The following is a 21611-nucleotide window of genomic DNA, read 5'->3' as shown; positions in this document are numbered from 1 at the left end:
GGATGAAAGTGAGCATGCAGTTGTGACTTATGTAGGGTATCCAAGTGTGGTTTCCGAGAAGAACAGGTGCGATCTGGGGTGAGTGGGTGAAAACGGTGGGGCTGTGGATGGATGGAGGATAGAGGTGTGGAGCGAGAACAAGAAGCGTTGTTAGAATTTGTTCGGTGGAGCTTGTTATGAAATGATTCAAAGGAAAAGAGATTTCCTTTTGGAAAACAAATCAAAGATTGTTCAAATTGAATGGAATGCTCGATTTATGATATTCCGTTGCACTGTTACTGCTGAAATGAATTGCGAAACACACAAAGTATTGCATTTTCTTGAAGTAGCTTACATTGTCACCATGTATAGAAATACAGATACAAGTTATCACTTACAGTTCATCTTGTCATTTGATTTTCTCTGTCACTTTACTGTCCTTCCAGAGGCAACGTGCTTGGTGCACACAGAGGAATTGTTGATTCAGAGAGGATTCCAAGCTCCAAATGCATCCTCAAGCGCGAGAGTTCAAAGGTATGTTTTGCTTTTCTGACCACTGAAAGCCAAGTAGCTGCATTACGGTCTGCTATAAACTATTTCCAGCCATGTGTATCAGTTTTACTATTATGGCCCTAATTTCAGCATTCAATAAATGTGACCTTCCCACAATCAAACATTTACTTTTATCTCCGCTTCACGCAAAGTAGCATTTAACAACGCAAAATTGCACGCAAATTGCTAATGCGCACATGTTTTGCTTTCGTCGAAGTGTGTGACGCCTAATTAAGCATTGCAGAAAATTGTACACTCACACTTAGTTTATATTTGATGTACAACTCAAGGTTATATTATTTGCAGGAGTTGTTAAAGACAATGACAGTGAAGCAACCTTTTTTTTCTTTTTCTTTTTCTGATGACATTATGAAAAGTTTTACACGATTATGAATTGAGCCTCCAGCATGAACGATGTGTAGGCATTACACTAACATGCACTGGGCAATGAATGTCATGACTATTTTGAATTACATTTGGAGCCTCGTCTGTGCATTTCTTCTCTTAGGTGTTGAAATGCCATTCAGTCCCAGGGTTACTGTTAGGGTTAGGACGGTTAGAGGTAAGTCCAAAAGGTTAGGACGGCACACCTGAGTTATTGGGTGCGTTTGCAGAAATTTTTCTGTTTGATCTGTTTGATCTGATCTGATTTGATTTTCTTTCGTCTGTTTGATAAGCCATTGATTTCATTTTCTCTTCTGATTGACAGAGGGGAGACCAATGTACTCACACAATAATTCATTCTCAAGAGTGTTGCTTACCGATCTTTCCGATCTTCAACATGTTACTAGTGGACCTTTTCATTTCTTACCTTACGCCATAATACATACACACACACACACACACACACACACACACACACACACACACACACACACACACACACACACACACACACACACACACACACACACACACACACACGTGTGATTCCTGTCACAGGTTTACAGTACACTCTAGAATATTTCTGGTGCTATGTTTTGGGGCCATCTATGTGTAAAGTATGCAAATTGTTAAACTTTTATATGTGACCCCCTTCCTGCTTTCACCTTTCATGAAGTTTGCTCCTTTCCTCCCTTATTATCTTCCTTCCCCTTCTCTCTCCACCCCTCCTCCCACTCCCCAACTCCATAACAATCACATCCTTTCACTTTATTCTGGAACTTTCCCAATCCTTGCGCGTTGACAATTTCTTTTTCTCAATTATATTTTTCCTCTTCACCCCCCCCCCCCCCTCCCCACCTTCCCCACTCTTTCTTTATAAATAAGATGTAAACAGCACCTTTTCAATCTAATTGTGATGCTTGTGAAGGAGGTGCATAATCTGTCACAACTTAAAATAAATAGTCTGCAAAAAATTTTTTTGGTATCAACCAGGTCATCGGGGGTCTGAAATGGTCTTCGGGTTATAGAGGGTTTAAGAGTCTTAGGGGTCTCAAAGGGTCTTGTGGTTCTAAAGGCTCTAAAGTGTTTTCGGTGGCTTGGGAGGTCTTAGGGGTCCTAATAGTTTCAAGGGTTTTAGGGTCATTGTGGGTGTTCATGGTCCTGAGGGTCTTCATGGTCTTAATTGGTTTCAGGGTTATAAGGTGCAGAAGAGTCTTAGGGTCGTAAATGTCTTAGGGTCCTAAAGGGTCCAATGTAATTAATACACATTCTCACGTTTTGTGCAGACAAACAAGCAAACAAGCAAGTGGACCCAAATGCAATACTCTCACCAGAGGTGAGAGTAAACATTGTATTCCATAGTTCGTCCACATATTCAATCTATTACATACAAAGTTTTTGGAAGTATTGCTTGATTATATATAGTACTGTAGTTGGAAAAGTTAACTCACCTTAAATAAACTCTTTATATATACCCCAGGAATATGAACAATATAATTAGACTTCAGTTTTCAGTTTCTAAGAAACTTTAATGTCAATCATATAAGGAAACGCATCATTTGCTTGGAAAGATGAATGTAAACCCTTTTTTTTTGTTAAAATTTGTCACGGCCGACACATCCTTGAGGATCCAAACGACGCGAAATTTTTATGCATTGATAAAATAAAAACCCGAGACCCCACACTCGTCTATCCAAATATCCACACATACCTCAACTCAAGTAACCACAGCACTGATGAAGGAAACTTGTCAAGGTTCATATACACCAAAAGCCTGTGAGGCCTTTGAGGCCTATGGTGTACATCACACGGAGCAAACAAAATGGCGGCAATTTGATTTGAAGCCCCGACGGGATTGACAGACAGAAAGACAGAAGGGTGCACAGACTGGCAGAAAATATATAGAAAGATACACAAGCAGGTAACCGCAGAACATCCGCACAATGTAAAATGTGACTTCAAGTCCTCTACTCAACTCACCCCCCTCAACAAACCACAAGTGATCAACCCTCCTCAACAAACCACAAGTGATCCAGCACCCCTCCCATATCCCAGGTCCTCGACCTCCCTCTTCCAACCTGAAGGCTTCAAACCCCTCCTCACTCCAAGACCTCAACCCCCTCACCATGACAACCCTCGCCTTAAATAACCATTGGTGTCCATAAATTGATCGATACATAATATCGCGTCACCACAATCACGAGCATGAAGTTGTCTTACTTGGAACCTCCTTATCATTACTCATCACAAACGACTATCTTGGTATTATGTTGCATTTTGTTTAATTACAGTGCTTTAACCACTTTTGGTAAAAGGAAGTATATAAAAGAAAACCCGCTTTTGATTCTTACCGACCTATGTATGTTTATTTACTTCACATAACATATGAATACATGTTCATGCACATGTTAAATACAGTTTGTTGATAAATTACTGTATTTGCACATTATTCGGCCTTGAAAACTCCGGTGAAAAGCAAAAGTTTTTTTTTACTAAAGACCATTATTTTCCTTTCACTGCATTATCAAAACATACCTTCTTTTGGCGGTGTATAATAGACGTGTATAATAGGTGGGTTTTTGAGTAATGGCTTCCTTCTTGCCACCTCACTGTAAAGTCCAGACTTGTGGAGCGCTTGCGATAATGTTGTCACATGCACACAGTGACCCGTCTTTGCGATAAAGGCCTGTAGCTCTTCCAAAGTTGCCATTGGTCATTTGGTGGCCTCTCTAATCAGTCTCCTCCTTCCTTGGTCATCCAGTTTGGAGGGACGGCCTGATCTAGGCAAGGTCTTGCCGGTACCATACGCATTCCACTTCTTAATGATCATCTTGACTGTGCTCCAAGGAATATTCAAGGCCTTTGAAATATTTTTATACCCATCCGCAGATCTGTGCCTTTCCACAACTTTATCCAGGAGGTATTTGAAAGCGCCTTGGTGCTCATGGTTGAGTCTTTGATGTGAAATGCACTAAGCAGCAGAGGAAACCGCCAGGAACAGCTGATTTTATTCTCAAATAATCAGAATCACTATAATTTAACAAAGGTGGAGGCCAATTAATTTGATGTGTGATTTTGAAGGTGAATGGTTACACCTGAGCTAATTTACAATTGCTATTATAAGGGAGGTAGAAACTTATCCAACCAAGATATTCTAGTTTTGTATTTTTAATTAATTTTCTGAAATTTGTAGAATTTGTTTTTCACTTGGAAGTTGTGGGTTACGATGTGTAAATAAAGGTGAAACATATCTGATTTAATGCAATTTAATTCCACGCTAAAAGGCAACAAAAGGTGAAAAATTTGAAAGGGGTGTAGAAATCCTAGTATGTAGTTAGTTTGTCCTCGGAACTAATATTGTTTTGCCAGACTGTGAACGCCGCTCGTTTACGATATATTTGCTGCTTGACGACATTATTATTTTCAATCAGAGCAATCTGGATTTTTCTTATTCATGAAACCAATCGATTCTTCACAAGCCTCCAAAATATTGCTTTTCAAGGCGTGACATTGTTCATGCACCGATCCAGTGGTATTTGGGATATTGCGGAGTTTCTCTCCAAGAGCAGTTCTCAGAAATAAAATATTTTTTTCATCTTTAGGTTTTTCAGTTTTTATTTTCATTCTTGACGTCTTTTGATTTTGCTGTTTAGAGGCAATCTGCATCTGTAATATGGATCTTATTAAATGGTGATCCGTGCAACTGTCATCCGCACCTCACATGACCCTGGTTATCAGGACATGCTGACAGTCTCTGGCTTTGATGATTACATAGTCAATGAGATGGCGATAAATTTGAACGAGGGTGCATCCAGGATGTATTTAATTTACTATTTTGTCTAAATAATGTGTTGGTAATAATAAGTCCATGTTCCACACATTTTGTGAAGAAGAAGTAGACTATCGTCATTTCCTTTTCCTACTCCTTTTCCGATTACGCTCCTCCACAGGGCGCTGTCTTTTCCAATGGTGGCATTAAATTTGGTGGAGAATACACACACATCCATCTCCAAGTCCATCTACCTCCCTCTTTCTCACTTTCTCCTTCTCCTTCCACCTTCTCATTTATATTATCTTCTCTCTTTCTTTCAACAACGGTTGTACCTTTGAATAACCATGCATCTTGGTTATTAGCCGCCATTGGTCTTTGTCTGAAAAGGGAGCTTATGGATTTGGGTCTCGTCCGTCCATCCATCTGTGCGTCCATGCATCTGCAAACATATCTCGGAGATTATGGAGCGATTTTGTTCCTACTTGGCAAAAAGACAATAAATGAAGGTTTACATATGCACATCATTTTGTTTCTCAATGCGATCAAAGGTGTTCGACTGGTGGCCATTTTAGTTGTAAAAAAAACCCGATGTTGAACGTGTCCTCAACCATTTCTCAGACATGCATTTACCGATGTTCAGAACTTTGCACACAGATAGCGAATGATGTCTTACATATGCACGTCATTTATTTTCGAGATCAGATCCAAGATGGCCGACTGGCAGCCATTTTGTTACTTAAAAGTGTCCCCAACCATTTATTGAACATGCATAGTCTGATTTTGTTCAAACTTGGCACAAGCAGAGTACATGATGGCATACACATGCATCTCACATTATTTTGTGATCTGAACAAAGATGGGCGACTAGTAAACTGGCGGCCATATTAGTTGTAAAATAAACCCGATATTTACCATGTCCTCAACCATTTCTCGGACATGCATGACACACGGAAAATGAATGATGGGTTACATATGGACGTCATTGTTATTTGAGATCAGATCCAAGATGGCCGCCTGGTGGCATTTTGTCACTTGTGTCCCCAACATTTTCTCGACATGCATGGACCGATTTTGTTCAAACTTGGCACAAAGATAATACATGAGAGTATACATTTGCAGAAGATTTTGTTTTGTAATGTGACTAAAGATGGCCGACTGACGGTCTTTAACTCGGTCCAGCAAAATTACTAAAACCATGCGGACGATGACATTTTATGGCTCTTTCTTCTTGTTGGATGAGGGTATGTGATAGTCACTTTTGTCATGATAGTATGATGCCATTATTTGACAACATACATGAAGTGCCACAAAAATATGACAAGTAAGATTCTATTAAGTATTTAAATTGTCACATTTTTATTAGCCACTCCAGACATTAGGCTTTGAATTAAATCTAGTGTGTTCAAACTTGTAAACCAAATTTGATTATTTCTTTAACATTTTTTAAAAATAGAAAAGTGTGCTTGCATTGAGAATCAATGACGTAGAAAGCTGTTGTTGTGATAAACCTGTACAAGTTCACGTGACATTACACACTTGCCCTTTATAGTTGTGGTTCCTGATAATGCCCTGTGGAGACGTCCATTGCCTGCATTTGTATGAAATGTCGACATGAGAGCCTTCTTATCACAATAATACCCGGGGCAAGCTAAGGAAAGAGGTTTTAATCTATTTAGCTTTGTGAGGGAGATGTTTTTGAATGTTAGCTATTCCGTGGATTTGTGGTGCCATCAAGTGGCACAAAACCAAGCCACATGTTCACCAGGAAAATACAAAACATGGATAACATGACATTTCGCTCCCGGTTGTAGTTAATTGAGCGATCTTATTTTTAAACGGCATTCTGCTTTTTCCAAATTACAGGAAGGCTTGCAGCAAACAAACTTGGGATCTTCTGCTTATTAATGAGAAATTAATTCCTTTTAATTTGTGTGGTTTTCACACAGCTTCACCGATATTTCGGAACTTTAAGTTTATCGATACCGGGAAAGCTTTGCGAAAACCAAAGGAATTAATAGGAGTTAATTTCTCATTAATAAGCAGAAGATGCTAAGTTTGAACTGCATTTACAATCTATTTGATGGTGAAAAGAAAAGTTGCACTGGAATAAGGCAAGGTTTTTCAAACAACTTTTGGAATGAAAAACACCACTAGGGCCTGTAAAAACTTGTGAAAGACAAAACATTGGTAGTCGATAGCTGCAGGCAAGGTAATAGCGGTGAAGCGTGTATGGATATTTGGTTTTGCACATGTGATATAATTGTACATACACTATACTTGCCACTTTCAGTGAAAAACATAAAATGAAACACAAAATTTTGAATTGTTCTTTTGTCATGCGAAAGACTTAAGTGTGTCAATGATGTGTCTTGATGCTTGGACAATGAATTTTGATGGAATTCAACATTCTTCCAAGAAATGTGGGCATGTGCCCGCTTGTTAGCATCTTCACAATTTCATTTAAAAAAGAATATAATGCATCACTTGAAACGGAAATAAGCTTTAAATATTGACACAGGGACAATGTGAATTAGTACTCCCCAAGTTGCATATTTAGGACTCACATGTTGGAGGTGATGTGTGGAATCGTCTTCCCCAAAGTAAACGACAATGTGCTGTTCGTGAGATTATGATGTATGATCTATGTCGATGGAGTATTTGCACAACACAAGCCTTGCCTTATGTTCGGTCCCCTTCTCGGTTCCGCTCACCATTTCCTTGGTGCTATTTCATGAAGACTCACTTACACAAACGAGACAGATAAATGAATTGATTTCCTTTACTTTCTCTCCTCCTTTATTTTGAAGAACTCATTTCCTATGATGAAGTTTTCTTTTATCACTTTCAGATATTTAACAAGAAAACAGGATTCCGTGCTAGAAATTTCCACGAAAGATCATCGTCCAATAAGTAGGTTTACACACAAACTGCATGAAGTCAATCAATAATCATTTAGCTGAAGGGTGAAATCATGGTAAAGCAAACGAATGTTTAAGTGGCGAAGCTGCTTCAATATCTAGCTATGACTGTCCGTCCATCAAAAATGCAGAAGAAGAACCTTTCGACCACATTGCGTTTAATTCTAAAGGGTTGTAAAGTGTAATTATAGGGGGTTCTAAAGGGTAATTCTAATGAGTTTCGTTCATTTCTAGGCTTGCCCATTTCATATTAGAAAAGCCAAGCTGAACTGCTTCCTTTGACACAGGTGCGATTTTTTTTAAAGCAACAGAAAAAAACCTATTGTTGCTTGAGGGGATTTTTCTGAGCAACAACAAGTAACATTGCAGTGAAATTTGCATAAGCATCTGCAAGCTCAGACCTGCAACACTTTTCATCAACTGTGATGGAGAGACCAGCCTTAATTAATGCTTCCTGCACTGTGGACTCACTGAGCTCCAAACACCAGAAACGCTCGTTTCCAACCTGGTAAAATGTCTTCTCTAAGGTGACTAACATTACCAAATGGCCACCAGCCTTCAGGAGCCCAGCAAGGCGACCCACAGCTTGATGATACATTTCAATATCCAAGCAAGCAGCCTCTAGGCAAAAGGTAGTCAGGATGCAGTCGAATGGAGGATCTATTCCGCACACTGGAGGATCTTGGTTGACGTCACAAGAAAGGACCGATTTAACTTTCCTCCGCAGCCGCTCGGACTTTGACTCACACGTGTCTCCGTTTCCCTCCAGGTCACACACGTACTGAATTATTGGGCTCCAGTTGAAAGCTTCAGGCGAGTCTGCCAGCCAAAGGTGCAACTCATTCCTGTTAACCTCCGTGAAGTCCGACAAGTAGATGTCATCAAAAGCCTCACTTGCAGAGAGTATTTGGTAGATGGTTGGTCCAGACCCCACATCCAGCAAGCGATGGCCGTGCAGATCTGAGTGGCTAAAAACCTGATGCATATAATAAAGACAAGAGACATAAAAGACATGCATTTGCTGTATTGTTGATTTTCAATTAGCATTTGTCACAACCTTTCTTGTCATAAAATTCTTCCAACTGATTCACATGGATGTTCCTTTCATGGAAATAATTTATTTAAATCAGTAGAAAAAAAATTGTTTAATACCAAATCAAGGCTAATGGAAGATTGAGATGACAGGGGAATTAAAGACGATGTAGTTACATCACCCAAAAGTAGCAGCCACTGTACAGTTCCAAACAAAAATATGTGAAGACCACATCAACCACCGTTCTGTCGCATCTGTACAATCCTCATGTCGCATCTGTACAATCCTTTGTGCATTAATGACCATTCACGAGTATATTGGTTGTTTTGGTCTGTTATAAACTGTCTGACCCTTTAGACCTTTTATAACCAATGGCCCTCAAGACTCTAAAACTTCTATGACCCTCAGGAACTTGAAGACACTTTCGGAACCTGAAGACCATATATACCCCCATTAGAACCCTTAGTCCCCCAAGACCACATCGACCTGTTAGACCTTCTGATGAGGGCCTTCTGTAATAATACTTGAAGGTCACTAGTCATAATCAAAACGCCCCTCATTGGTAAACCACCTCAATGCCAATGTTACGTGGTCCCCTCGGTGAATACCTGGTCTCGGTGACCCCCGGACCGTGAGAGGAACTTCGCCAGAAAGTTGTATTATATATGCGCTTTCGCCACGCAATCCATATGAATTCCATCCAAGAGAAAACTGATGTTCAAGGATATATTTCAATGGTAATGACACCATACAATTTCAATGATACAACCACGGAGATTTTCCCCGAGCAATCAATAGCAAACAACCATCCACAATTCCCAATCCACAATCAATCCCCTATATGATTAAGATGGCCATCTTATATATGTGTGTTCACTTCGGTACTCACGACCCCCTTTTGGTCTCTGCTCCTCACAATGTCTCTGGGCCCCTCCTGACCAAGATACTGGTCGGCGTCGCCGCCCTCGGGCGGTTGAACGAACCCCGGGTGGACGTTTTTCCACCGGGCAGGTATCGTACCAGGCACCGTGGCTGCAGCCCCTCGTGGCCACGCGAAGCGGGTACGGTAGAGCAAGCCAAAAGCCCCACGCCGCTTGCAAGGCGCGTTAGGCCCCAACGTGCGACCCGCACGCGTCTGTTTAGACGGGGCCGCGAACGGTGCCAGACGCGGGGTCGATGCACGGCCCCACGTCAACTTGACGTCTCCACCGGGCAGGTACACGTCCCGGTAATTCCTCGCGCCAGACGGGCTTCGGAACGCCGCTTTTCCACGCAGCGCAAGGTCGATCCCACCTTTCGTCGGAGCGGGGCGAGGAAGAAGAATACTCGTCGCTTTTCTTCCTCGTGTCTTTTCTTCTTCCGTTTCCAGTCACTTCCGTTTCCGGACACTTTTTCAGAAGGGCTCCTGACCCTCCAACCACAACAACCCTTAATCTACTACACAGTAATAAGCAACCCTGAATAGTAATTCACATACATTCCCCTAAATATGTAACACTCCCCCCCTTCAAGAAAGAAAGTTTGAACCCAGCGAAAACTTTCTTTGCCGGCCACTTGGATAAACAAACCAGGTAACTCAACCCCCAAATCATCAGTTCCCCTGGGCAACAATTATCACAACTCAAAAATAAAGCCACAAAATTCACAAAACCCCCAGAGATTTTCAAAGGTAATTCACTCGGGACAAAGCACCAGCAACGACATTGTCCCTGCCCTTTACATGTTCAATTTCCCGGTGGACTCCTGCCAAGCCAAACTCCATCTCATGACCCTCTGACTTTGACTGTCAGTTTCTTGTGAATGAAGGTTAAGGGGTTGATCAAAGATCCAAAGTTAAGCAACTCGATAGCACTTTTTCCGGGAGGCCAAGCCGAGTATTCACTACATGGATGCCTTTAGGAACGTGGAGTTCACGGTTAGTCCGTGCATGAAAGTTCACTACATGGACGCCTTTAGGAACGGCGTTCACGGTTAATCCGTGTAGGAATCTTGGCTCGGCGGCTCCGCCGCATTCAGTGCTTCGACTTCTCTAATAATTATGGTGGGAACGCTTGTCCCTGTAGTCCCATGAATAGCGGTCTCCTTCTCGGCCACTACTTTGACAATCCTTCCTTCGGGAGCTGCCGTAACTCAGGGAGCCTCCATAATAATATTGATTGCGGCCACCACCAAAACTACCGCCCAGTTGTACTCTCCTGTAGACCTCTCGACGCCTACGAAATGCCTTCCCTACTGTTATGGTCCGACCCTCCAAATCCTTGCCATTCCAATTCTTCTCTGCCTCTCTGGCGTCTTTTGTGCTTGCAAACGTGACAAAGCCGAACCCTCTTGACTGTTGCATTTCCCTGTCTCTTACCAACTGCACTCCACCAGCGGCCCATATCTGTTGAAGACAGAGGTCAGAACTTCTTCCTCTGTTTTGAAGTTCAGTCCCCCTACAAATAACTTGGCACTTTTGTCGCCATCCCGAGCTGGTGTGGTGTTATTTTCCCTGCTGGGCTCTTTACCAACCCTCAGGTTACCATAAACTTGACCCCCGGCCAAATCATTCCCGATAACCACAGAGACACCCTCTACAGGAAGCGTGGCTTGTAAACCGACGGTGACCGGTCCTGACACCAAATCGGACTCCAAATGGATGACATGAAGTGGAGCACTAACACCACCCCCGATCCCCTGTAAACGAACACTATTCCCCGTTGCCGTCTCCTCGGACCATGGCAAAATGCCTTCAAGCATTAAAGATTGATGTGCCCCTGTGTCCCTCAATATCCTAACTGGTCTCCGGTTAGTCGAGGCTCCATCCCGTGACACAAACCCCTCTGAAATAAATGGTTGGTAACCCTATTGATGGCGATTTCGCACAATGGCCATTGCATTTGGAGTCGTAATAGTCGGACTCCGCTCTGGGTCTTCCCTGTTCATGCGGTAACAACTGGACATCAAGTGTCCCGGTTTCTTGCAAAAAGCGCAAGTAGGCCCAGAGGAAAAACTCGTGGTCTGCCTCGGGCCCCCCGAACTTTAAGTTTGTCTTGGGCCCGCATCCCTCTGATTTCGAACAGGTGGGGTATCATAGTTGTCCCCATAGTCATCTCGAGGCCGCCGCCATGTAAGGTCGTTCTCCGCACCGGGTGTTCCATAACTCCCCTGCTGAAGTCTAGGCGAGGAGTTAGGTTTGTGGACCCCTATTCGGTGGGTTAAGGCATATAATCATCTGCCATGGTGGCTGCGTCCCACAACTTTGGTACTTTCTTTTCCTGCAGGTACACTTTGATGTCCTCGTGGACACACTGCTGGAATTCCTCCACCAGGATCAAGTCACGCAATGTTTCGAAGTCTTTCCCGACTCCTTTTGACTCACACCACCGATCAAACATGTTTTCTTTCACCCTGGCAAACTCCACATGGGTCTCACTCTCCCTCTTCCTGGCATTCCTGAATTTTTGCCTGTAAGCTTCCGGAACCAACTCATAGGCCTTGAGGATGTGCTTCTTCAGTACCTCATAATCTGCACATTGGTCCATTGGTAGCGCCGAATAAATCTCTTGAGCTTTCCCCACCAGCACACTTTGCACGAGTATGGTCCAGGCCTCCTCCGGCCAGTTTAATTGTCGAGCCACTTTCTCAAAGTGTGGAAAAAATTTCGCGACTTCCTTTTCACTGAACGGTGGAACCAGCCTCACATGTCTGCCCACATCCCAGGTTTTCTGGTTAGGTGTCGACCCCGTCAGCCAGGGTGGTGCCTCTCCCCGTTCTCTCATTAACTCCAGCTCCTTGAATTTAATTTCTTGCTGAAGCTCCATGTCACGTTCCTTTAATTCCCTTTCCGCTTTTCTCTCCTCTGCTTCGAGTTCCCTTGCAGCTCTCCTCTCCTCTGCTTCTGCTTTCCTTTCCTCTGTTTTCATCCTTTCTAACCTTTCCTGGAGTTCTCGTTCCACTCTCCTTTCTTCTTCTGCTCTTTCCTTTTCTGCTTTCCTTTTTTCTTCTGCTAACCTTTCCTGGAGTTCTCGTTCCACTCTCCTTTCCTCTGCTTGTTTCTCTTCTCTCCTCTCTTCTGCTTTCCTTTCTTCTTCTTTGATCCGTTCCTGGCTCCGTAATTGCAACTCCAGTTTCCGGAGCTCAACGTCTTCTGGTTCTTCGGGTAGCCACTCCCAGGCTAACTCGTCCCATGTTCCTAATCCCACCATAGATTGTATCACCGTGGCCTGCAACTCTGCCTTCCTCAAATTAGTTCGGACCTCCAAGTTAAAATGTTTGGCCAATTTCAAGAGGTCCGACTTTAGTAACGCTCGGAACTGTGCCTCACTCGGTGTTACCGCAAAGTTCTGTGCCACAAACGCCATGGTGACTATCGTTAACACCTGTTAACCTTCACCCAAGACTTTACCCCAATTTCCCCAAAAATTTTCCAATTAATACTTAATTAATACATTTTAATTAATAAAAATATTATTTTATTATTTTATACAATTTTAGATCCCGGACGAGCCCCCAATTCTGTTACGTGGTCCCCTCGGTGAATACCTGGTCTCGGTGACCCCCGGACCGTGAGAGGAACTTCGCCAGAAAGTTGTATTATATATGCGCTTTCTCCACGCAATCCATATGAATTCCACCCAAGAGAAAACTGATGTTCAAGGATATATTTCAATGGTAATGACACCATACAATTTCAATGATACAACCACGGAGATTTTCCCCGAGCAATCAATAGCAAACAACCATCCACAATTCCCAATCCACAATCAATCCCCTATATGATTAAGATGGCCATCTTATATATGTGTGTTCACTTCGGTACTCACGACCCCCTTTTGGTCTCTGCTCCTCACAATGTCTCTGGGCCCCTCCTGACCAAGATACTGGTCGGCGTCGCCGCCCTCGGGCGGTTGAACGAACCCCGGGTGGACGTTTTTCCACCAGGCAGGTATCGTACCAGGCACCGTGGCTGCAGCCCCTCGTGGCCATGCGAAGCGGGTACGGTAGAGCAAGCCAAAAGCCCCACGCCGCTTGCAAGGCGCGTTAGGCCCCAACGTGCGACCCGCACGCGTCTGTTTAGACGGGGCCGCAAACGGTGCCAGACGCGGGGTCGATGCACGGCCCCACGTCAACTTGATGTCTCCACCGGGCAGGTACACGTCCCGGTAATTCCTCGCGCCAGACGGGCTTCGGAACGCCGCTTTTCCACGCAGCGCAAGGTCGATCCCACCTTTCGTCGGAGCGGGGCGAGGAAGAAGAATACTCGTCGCTTTTCTTCCTCGTGTCTTTTCTTCTTCCGTTTCCGGTCACTTCCGTTTCCGGACACTTTTTCAGAAGGGCTCCTGACCCTCCAACCACAACAACCCTTAATCTACTACACAGTAATAAGCAACCCTGAATAGTAATTCACATACATTCCCCTAAATATGTAACACCAAGCAAAGAGTGAGCAAAGCAGAATTAAATCATTAAATGTATCTTGCTTTTTCAGATCCTGCTCATCATGGATCGTGGCACAGGGAAAACCCCATGTGGCATAGAAAAAGTCCCACATGGCATAGAAAAAGTCCCACATGGCATAGAAAAAGTCCCACATTGCATACAAAAAGTCCCACATGGCATAGAAAAAGTCCCACATGGCATAGAAAAAGTCCCACATGGCATAGAAAAAGTCCCATGTGGCATATAAAAAGTCCCACGTAGCATAGACAAAGTCCCACATGGCATCGAAAAATTCCCACATAGCATATAAAAAGTCCCATGTGGCATATAAAAAGTCCCACGTGCCATAGAAAAAGTCCTATATGGCATAGAAAAAGTCCCACATGGCATAGAAAAAGTCCCACATTGCATACAAAAACTCCCACATGGCATACAAAAAGTCCCACATGGCATAGAAAAAGTCCCACATGGCATAGAAAAAGGCCCACATGGCATAGAAAAAGTCCCATGTGGCATATAAAAAGTCCCACGTAGCATAGACAAAGTCCCACATGGCATCGAAAAATTCCCACACAGCATCGAAAAAGTCCCATGTGGCATATAAAAAGTCCCACGTGCCATAGAGAAAGTCCCACATGGCATCGAAAAAGTCCCACATGGCATAGAAAAAGTCCCATGTGGCATATAAAAAGTCCCACGTGCCATAGAAAAAGTCCCATATGGCAGAGAAAAGTTCCACGTGGCATAGAAAAAAGCAAGTACAAGCAGTGACAAGAACGAGCCGATTAGATTTTGGATCAGGTCCAAATCCAGATCCAGCCTATCAGTGGGATACAAAACGTAAACTTTTCAGCTTGGCTGACGTCATGTGTGTGCTCTACCGAGTGTAGTTGTAGTTGCAGATGTTCAGGTCGATTATGTTAATGCTTAGATTGGGGGTGTCCTGCTCATCATGAGCAGCATATAAGTCAATGGGGTGGTTAATGAACTGGCATTATGAGTCAAATGTCCTAATATATAAGTTTCCATGTACATTTAGTTCACTCTTGGAACAAAACTGACATTTTAAAAGTTGTAAAACCTTAACTTTTTATAAATTGCGAAATAAATCTGAACCAACTCATAGTCAACAAATAGCACGCACACACACACACACACACACACACACACACACACACACACACACACACACACACACACACACACACACACACACACACACACACATATATGTATATATATATATATATATATGCATTCATTGTGTTCAACAAACTCACCTGATGCAGCTTCTTCAGCGCCCAAGGTAGGTAGTTGCCCTCCTGCGGTCTCTCTAGATCTCCAAGATTATTCCTCAAGTATTCCCGAGGTTGGAAGTGCGACTTGTAATCCCCACCTGAAAATGTGCCGCTTTCTTTGGCCATGGTGCTGCCGGGCGCCTCGTAACGTATGCCCGACCTGTCGGATTTGGAACAATTCTTCTTGTTCTTCTTTTTATCTTCAGCTTGTTGTTGTTGTTGCTGTTGCTGATGGTTTCTCCGCCCTATTAATTCTCATGCTGCTGCATTATTTTGCGGTTTGAAACTATCACATTTGTTACGGTCAAATAACTTGACTGTCCTTTAAAACTTTACGATTTATATCTGAGATAAATAATGCTGTAATATTAAATATGCTTAGACAGAAGCAACAACCTAATATACACAGGTCGAGCTACTTTGTACATTAATGACCTGTAGAAGAAGTACCTGTACATTGTACAATAAGTTGCATTTGGCAAATGATTACACCTTACATAAATATAACAAAACAGGTAAAAGTGGACACGTTCAGACGTATCCGAATGATTAGAAAAATACAGAAAAGTTAATAAGTGATCTTTCATTTTGGATACACTTAATGACCTTTGCAATCCTATTTTTTAGCTCACCTGGAACATATAGTTCTTGGGCCCTTATCCGATGGCGAGTAGTCAGTCCGTAAACACTTAATTGCAACTTCTCCGAAACCGCTGATGGGACTGTGACCAAATTTGGCACAAACGATATTTGTTGTGTTGTGACTAAAGCTTGTTCATGGCATTAAAAAAAATCGAGGTCTAAGGGGGTTTACCAGGGGTCAAAGTGGATCCAGGGGTTGCCCCCCAAAATAGGTATTTGCTTTCTTCTCAGAAACTACACAGGTAATTTCGATGAAACTTTACCACAACCTTCCTCACCCCTGATGTATCAATGTTTGTTCACGCTATTAGAAAAATTGGGGTCTAAGGAGGTATACGGGGTTGGGGGTGGGGGGAGGAGGATGTTGCCAAACAAAATTGATTTTTTGTTTGTTTGTTTGTTTAAAGTCTCATGATTATGTTATTCTGATTCTACATGCTGTCCTGTCTTCTAGCAGCCATTAAAATTGGTTTAAAATACCTTGAGTCAGTGCACTATACTGATTATTCTACCAGGTGAGCACCAGGGGTATTGCCCCTCTGCTTAAAATCGCCCTCATGTCTGAAAGAAGCAGTTTGTGTGCAATCCATGCAAGTTATAGCACTTCCAGATGCTAACAACTTTAGAATCCTTCATAATTACCCTTTAGAATCACCCTTTAGAATCACCCTTTAGAATCACCCTTTAGAATTACCCTTTAGAATCACCCTTTAGAATCACCCTTTAGAATCACCCTTTATAATCACCCTTTAGAATCACCCTTTAGAATCACCGTTTAGAATCACCCTTTATAATCACCCTTTATAATCACCCTTTAGAATCACCCTTTAGAATCACCGTTTAGAATCACCCTTTATAATCAGCGTTTAGAATCACCCTTTATAATCACCCTTTATAATCACCCTTTAGAACCACCCTTTATAATCACCCTTTAGAATCACCCTTTAGAATCACACTTTAGAATCACCCTTTATAATCACCCTTTAGAATCACCCTTTATAATCACCCTTTATAATCACCCTTTAGAATTACCCTTTAGAATCACGCTTTATAATCAGCGTTTAGAATCACCCTTTATAATCACCCTTTAGAATCACCCTTTAGAATCACCCTTTAGAATCACCCTTCATAATCATGCTTTAGAATCACCCTTTAGAATCACCTTTTAGAATCACCCTTTAGAATCACCCTTCATAATCATGCTTTAGAATCACCCTTTAGAATCACCTTTTAGAATCACCCTTTAGAATCACCCTTTTGGATCACCCTTTAGAATCACCCTTTATAATCACCCTTTGGAATCACCTGTTGGAATCACCCTTTATAATCACCCTGTAGAATCACCCTTTAGAATCACCCTTCAGAATCACCCTTTATAATCACCCTTTATAATCACCCTTTATAATCACCCTTTAGAATCACCCTTTATAATCACCCTTTAGAATCACCCTTTAGAATCACCCTTTATAATCACCCTTTAGAATCACCCTTTATAATCACCCTGTAGAATCACCCTTTAGAATCACCCTTTAGAATCACCCTTTATAATCACCCTTTATAATCACCCTTTAGAATCACCCTTTAGAATCACCCTTTATAATCACCCTTTAGAATCACCCTTTATAATCACCCTTTAGAATCACCCTTAATAATCACCCTTTAGAATCACCCTTTATAATCACCGTTTAGAATCACCCTTTAGAATCACCCTTTAGAATCACCCTTTAGAATCACCCTTTATAATCACCCTTTAGAATCACCCTTTAGAATCACCCTTTAGAATCACCCTTTAGAATCACCGTTTAGAATCACGTTTTATAATCACACTTTATAATCACCCTTTAGAATCCCCCTTTATAATCACCCTTTATAATCACCCTTTATAATCACCCTTTAGAATCACCCCTTATAATCACCGTTTAGAATCACCCTTTATAATCACCCTTTAGAATCACCGTTTAGAATCACCCTTTATAATCACCGTTTAGAATCACCCTTTATAATCACCCTTTATAATCACCCTTTAGAATCACCGTTTAGAATCACCCTTTATAATCATCCTTTAGAATCACCCTTTAGAATCCCTGTTTAGAATCCCCCTTTATAATCACCCTTCATAATCACCCCTTAGAATCACCCTTTATAAACACCCTTTTGAATCACCCTTTATAATCACCGTTTAGAATCACCCTTTATAATCATGCTTTAGAATCACCCTTCAGAATCACATTTTAGAATCACCCTTTATAATCACCCTTTAGAATCACCCTTTATAATCACCCGTTAGAATCACCCTTTAGAATCACCCTTTAGAATCACCCTTTAGAATCACCCTTTATAATCACCATTTAGAATCACCCTTTATAATCACCCTTTATAATCATGCTTTAGAATCACTCTTTATAATCACCCTTTAGAATCACCCTTTATAATCACCCTTTCTAATCACCCTTTATAATTACCCTTTATACAGACTTGGCATTTAATATGGAATTTTTTTTTTGTGGGGGTGAACTTACTTTTCAAAATGTCTTAGAACCAAAAGTTCATTGGAATTATGATGAAATTATTCTAGATTTTGTTCATGTGACCTTGAAAAGAAACAAAAACCACATTTGACATTTCGAAACAAATAAATTGATCCTTGAAAGTGATGTAAACTGATATCGAACTCAATTCATGGACAGTACTGTGTTAAACCTCTGTACGTTTTCCAGAAGTATCTCTTTATTTTGCACATTAGCCAAAAAATTTTTAAACAAAAACAAAAGTTAAATTACGACTGGGATTACGGACAGTAAAATTACAGTTCAGTACTTCCTGTAACCCCCACGAGCATTCAGGAGAGCACGTACACGTTGAGGCATGCTGTTCACGAGATTTGCCAAGGTTTGGACAGGAATCGCTTGTCATGCAGTTACAATAGCCTGCTGCAATTCACGCACAGAGGTCGGCTGCTGGTCCAAGTGGTCGATTTGACGCGTTAATTCTGCCCACAAGTTCTCTATCGGATTCATATCTGGGGACATGGCAGGCCACTCCATATGCTCGACACCACGGTCAGCAAGAAAGTGTTGGATCATGCGAGCACGATGAGGCCGTGCATTGTCATCTTGGAAGACAAAGTTTCCTCGAAAGGCTGCATGAGCAAATGGAAGCAATGTTTCTTCCAGAATGGCCCTGTACTTGAACTGGTTCAGGTTTCCATTCAGAACAACCAGGTCAGTTTTTCCCCCTGCATGAAAAGCAGCCCAAACGGTCACCCCACCACCTCCAGCTTGGACTCTTGGCACTATACAATCTTTGTTGTAGGCTTCATGCACTTGGCTGCGCACTCGACGCAGCCATCTTGACGATAGACCAGAAATCTAGACTCGTCACTAAAGATCACGTGATTCCATTGTCCTGGCTGCCATTGACGGTGCTCTCTGGCCCACTGCAAACGGCGCTGGCGATGTTGTCTGGTCAGGCGTGGCTTTCTCAGGGGACGCCTGGCACGATAGCCTGCTTGAACCAGTCGTTGGTTGACTAGCCTTCTGGATACAGGCACATTTGTCAGTTGCTGCCACTCAGCCCTAAGCCGATTAGCTGACTTGGTACGGCCATTGCAGACTAACTGGTGCAGCTGGCGATCATCCCTCCTTGTGGTTCTGCGGGGACGTCCTGGCCTCGGTATTGGAGTAGGGACACCCCTCTGAGCATTTCGTTTCAGGATCTTTGACACATGACCTTGAGTGATGCCATACTGCACGCTGTTTCATGCCATAATTTCGTAAAGCCACCACTCCATGACAAACAGCATTGTCGAGTTGACGGACCATCTCCAGAGGAAGCTGCAATAACCTTTGGAGACGTGCAGCAGTTGTTTTCCACGAATACAGAACGCAACAACCCTTGTTTACCCGACTGTGAAGCCAATCATCAAATGCACCTGTCCGTACATTTTGCCACGCCACCTGTGATATAATCCTGTTGTTGACTTCTTGCTGCGACAGACAATCAGTGACATGGTTCTTTTCACAAATAAATCACCAAAGTGTAAAATAAACTCACCAGATTGATATACTGAGTTAAGAAAGTAAACCCAAGTCAAGAAAAAAAAAATATTCCATATTAAATGCCAAGTCTGTATTTAATTCATTATTTTGTCTAAATAATGTGTTGGTAATAATAAGTCCATGTTCCACACATTTTGCGAAGAAGAAGTAGACTATCGTCATTTCCTTTTCCTACTCCTTTTCCGATTACGCTCCTCCACAGGGCGCTGTCTTTTCCAATGGTGGCATTAAAATTGGTGGAGAATACACACACATCCATCTCCAAGTCCATCTACCTCCCTCTTTCTCACTTTCTCCTTCTCCTTCCACCTTCTCATTTATATTATCTTCTCTCTTTCTTTCAACAACGGTTGTACCTTTGAATAACCATGCATCTTGGTTATTAGCCCCCATTGGTCTTAGTCTGAAAAGGGAGCTTATGGATTTGGGTCTCGTCCGTCCATCCATCTGTGCGTCAATGCATCTGCAAACATATCTCGGAGATTATGGAGCGATTTTGTTCCTACTTGGCAAAAAGACAATAAATGAAGGTTTACATATGCACATCATTTTGTTTCTCAATGCGATCAAAGGTGTTCCACTGGTGGCCATTTTAGTTGTAAAAAAAACCCCGATGTTGAACGCGTCCTCAACCATTTCTCAGACATGCATTTACCGATGTTCAAACTTTGCACACAGATAACGAATGATGTCTTACATATGCACGTCATTTATTTTCGAGATCAGATCCAAGATGGCCGACTGGCAGCCATTTTGTTACTTAAAAGTGTCCCCAACCATTTATTGAACATGCATAGTCTGATTTTGTTGAAACTTGGCACAAGCAGAGTACATGATGGCATACACATGCATCTCACATTATTTTGTGATCTGAACAAAGATGGGCGACGAGTAAACTGGCGGCCATATTAGTTGTAAAATAAACCCGATATTTACCATGTCCTCAACCATTTCTCGGACATGCATGACACACGGAAAATGAATGATGGGTTACATATGGACGTCATTGTTATTTGAGATCAGATCCAAGATGGCCGCCTGGTGGCATTTTGTCACTTGTGTCCCCAACATTTTCTCGATATGCATGGACCGATTTTGTTCAAACTTGGCACAAAGATAATACATGAGAGTATACATTTGCAGAAGATTTTGTTTTGTAATGTGACTAAAGATGGCCGACTGACGGTCTTTAACTCGGTACAGCAAAATTACTAAAACCATGCGGACGATGACATTTTATGTCTCTTTCTTCTTGTTGGATGAGGGTATGTGATAGTCACTTTTGTCATGATAGTATGATGCCATTATTTGACAACATACATGAAGTGCCACAAAAATATGACAAGTAAGATTCTATTAAGTATTTAAATTGTCACATTTTTATTAGCCAGTCCAGACATTAGGCTTTGAATTAAATCTAGTGTGTTCAAACTTGCAAACCAAATTTGATTATTTCTTTAACATTTTTTAAAAATAGAAAAGTGTGCTTGCATTGAGAATCAATGACGTAGAAAGCTGTTGTTGTGATAAACCTGTACAAGTTCACGTGACATT

At 42.1% G+C, this 21611-nt stretch overlaps 1 protein-coding gene across 1 annotated transcript; it reads right to left on the bottom strand.

The window, feature by feature from the left end:
* Nucleotides 1–7458: 7458 nt before the first annotated feature.
* On the bottom strand, nt 7459–16108 carry LOC137412104 (indolethylamine N-methyltransferase-like). Its single transcript, XM_078783712.1, has 2 exons — nt 15340–16108; nt 7459–8581 (listed from the first exon to the last, which is right to left on the bottom strand). Exons 1-2 carry the CDS (start codon nt 15481–15483, stop codon nt 7925–7927), a joined length of 801 nt encoding a protein of 266 aa, XP_078639838.1. The 5' UTR covers nt 15484–16108; the 3' UTR covers nt 7459–7924.
* Between the last annotated feature and the right edge of the window lie 5503 nt (nt 16109–21611).

This window comes from Myxine glutinosa, chromosome 8 (genome assembly GCF_964187855.1).
Source record: "Myxine glutinosa chromosome 8, kmMyxGlut1.1, whole genome shotgun sequence".
NCBI classification, from domain to species: Eukaryota; Metazoa; Chordata; class Myxini; order Myxiniformes; family Myxinidae; genus Myxine; species Myxine glutinosa.
Note: the sequence above shows the minus strand (reverse complement) of the source record. Positions and strands in the feature narration are given on the sequence as shown.

Bases quoted from the DNA above. Each gene is read 5' to 3' on its own strand.
- LOC137412104 (XM_078783712.1), bottom strand. From the start codon at position 15,483: ATGGCCAAAGAAAGCGGCACATTTTCAGGTGGGGATTACAAGTCGCAC. The intron at 8,582-15,339 runs GTGAGTTTGTTG...TATATGCATCAG, and splicing joins CGCTGAAGAAGCTGCATCAG to GTTTTTAGCCACTCAGATCT.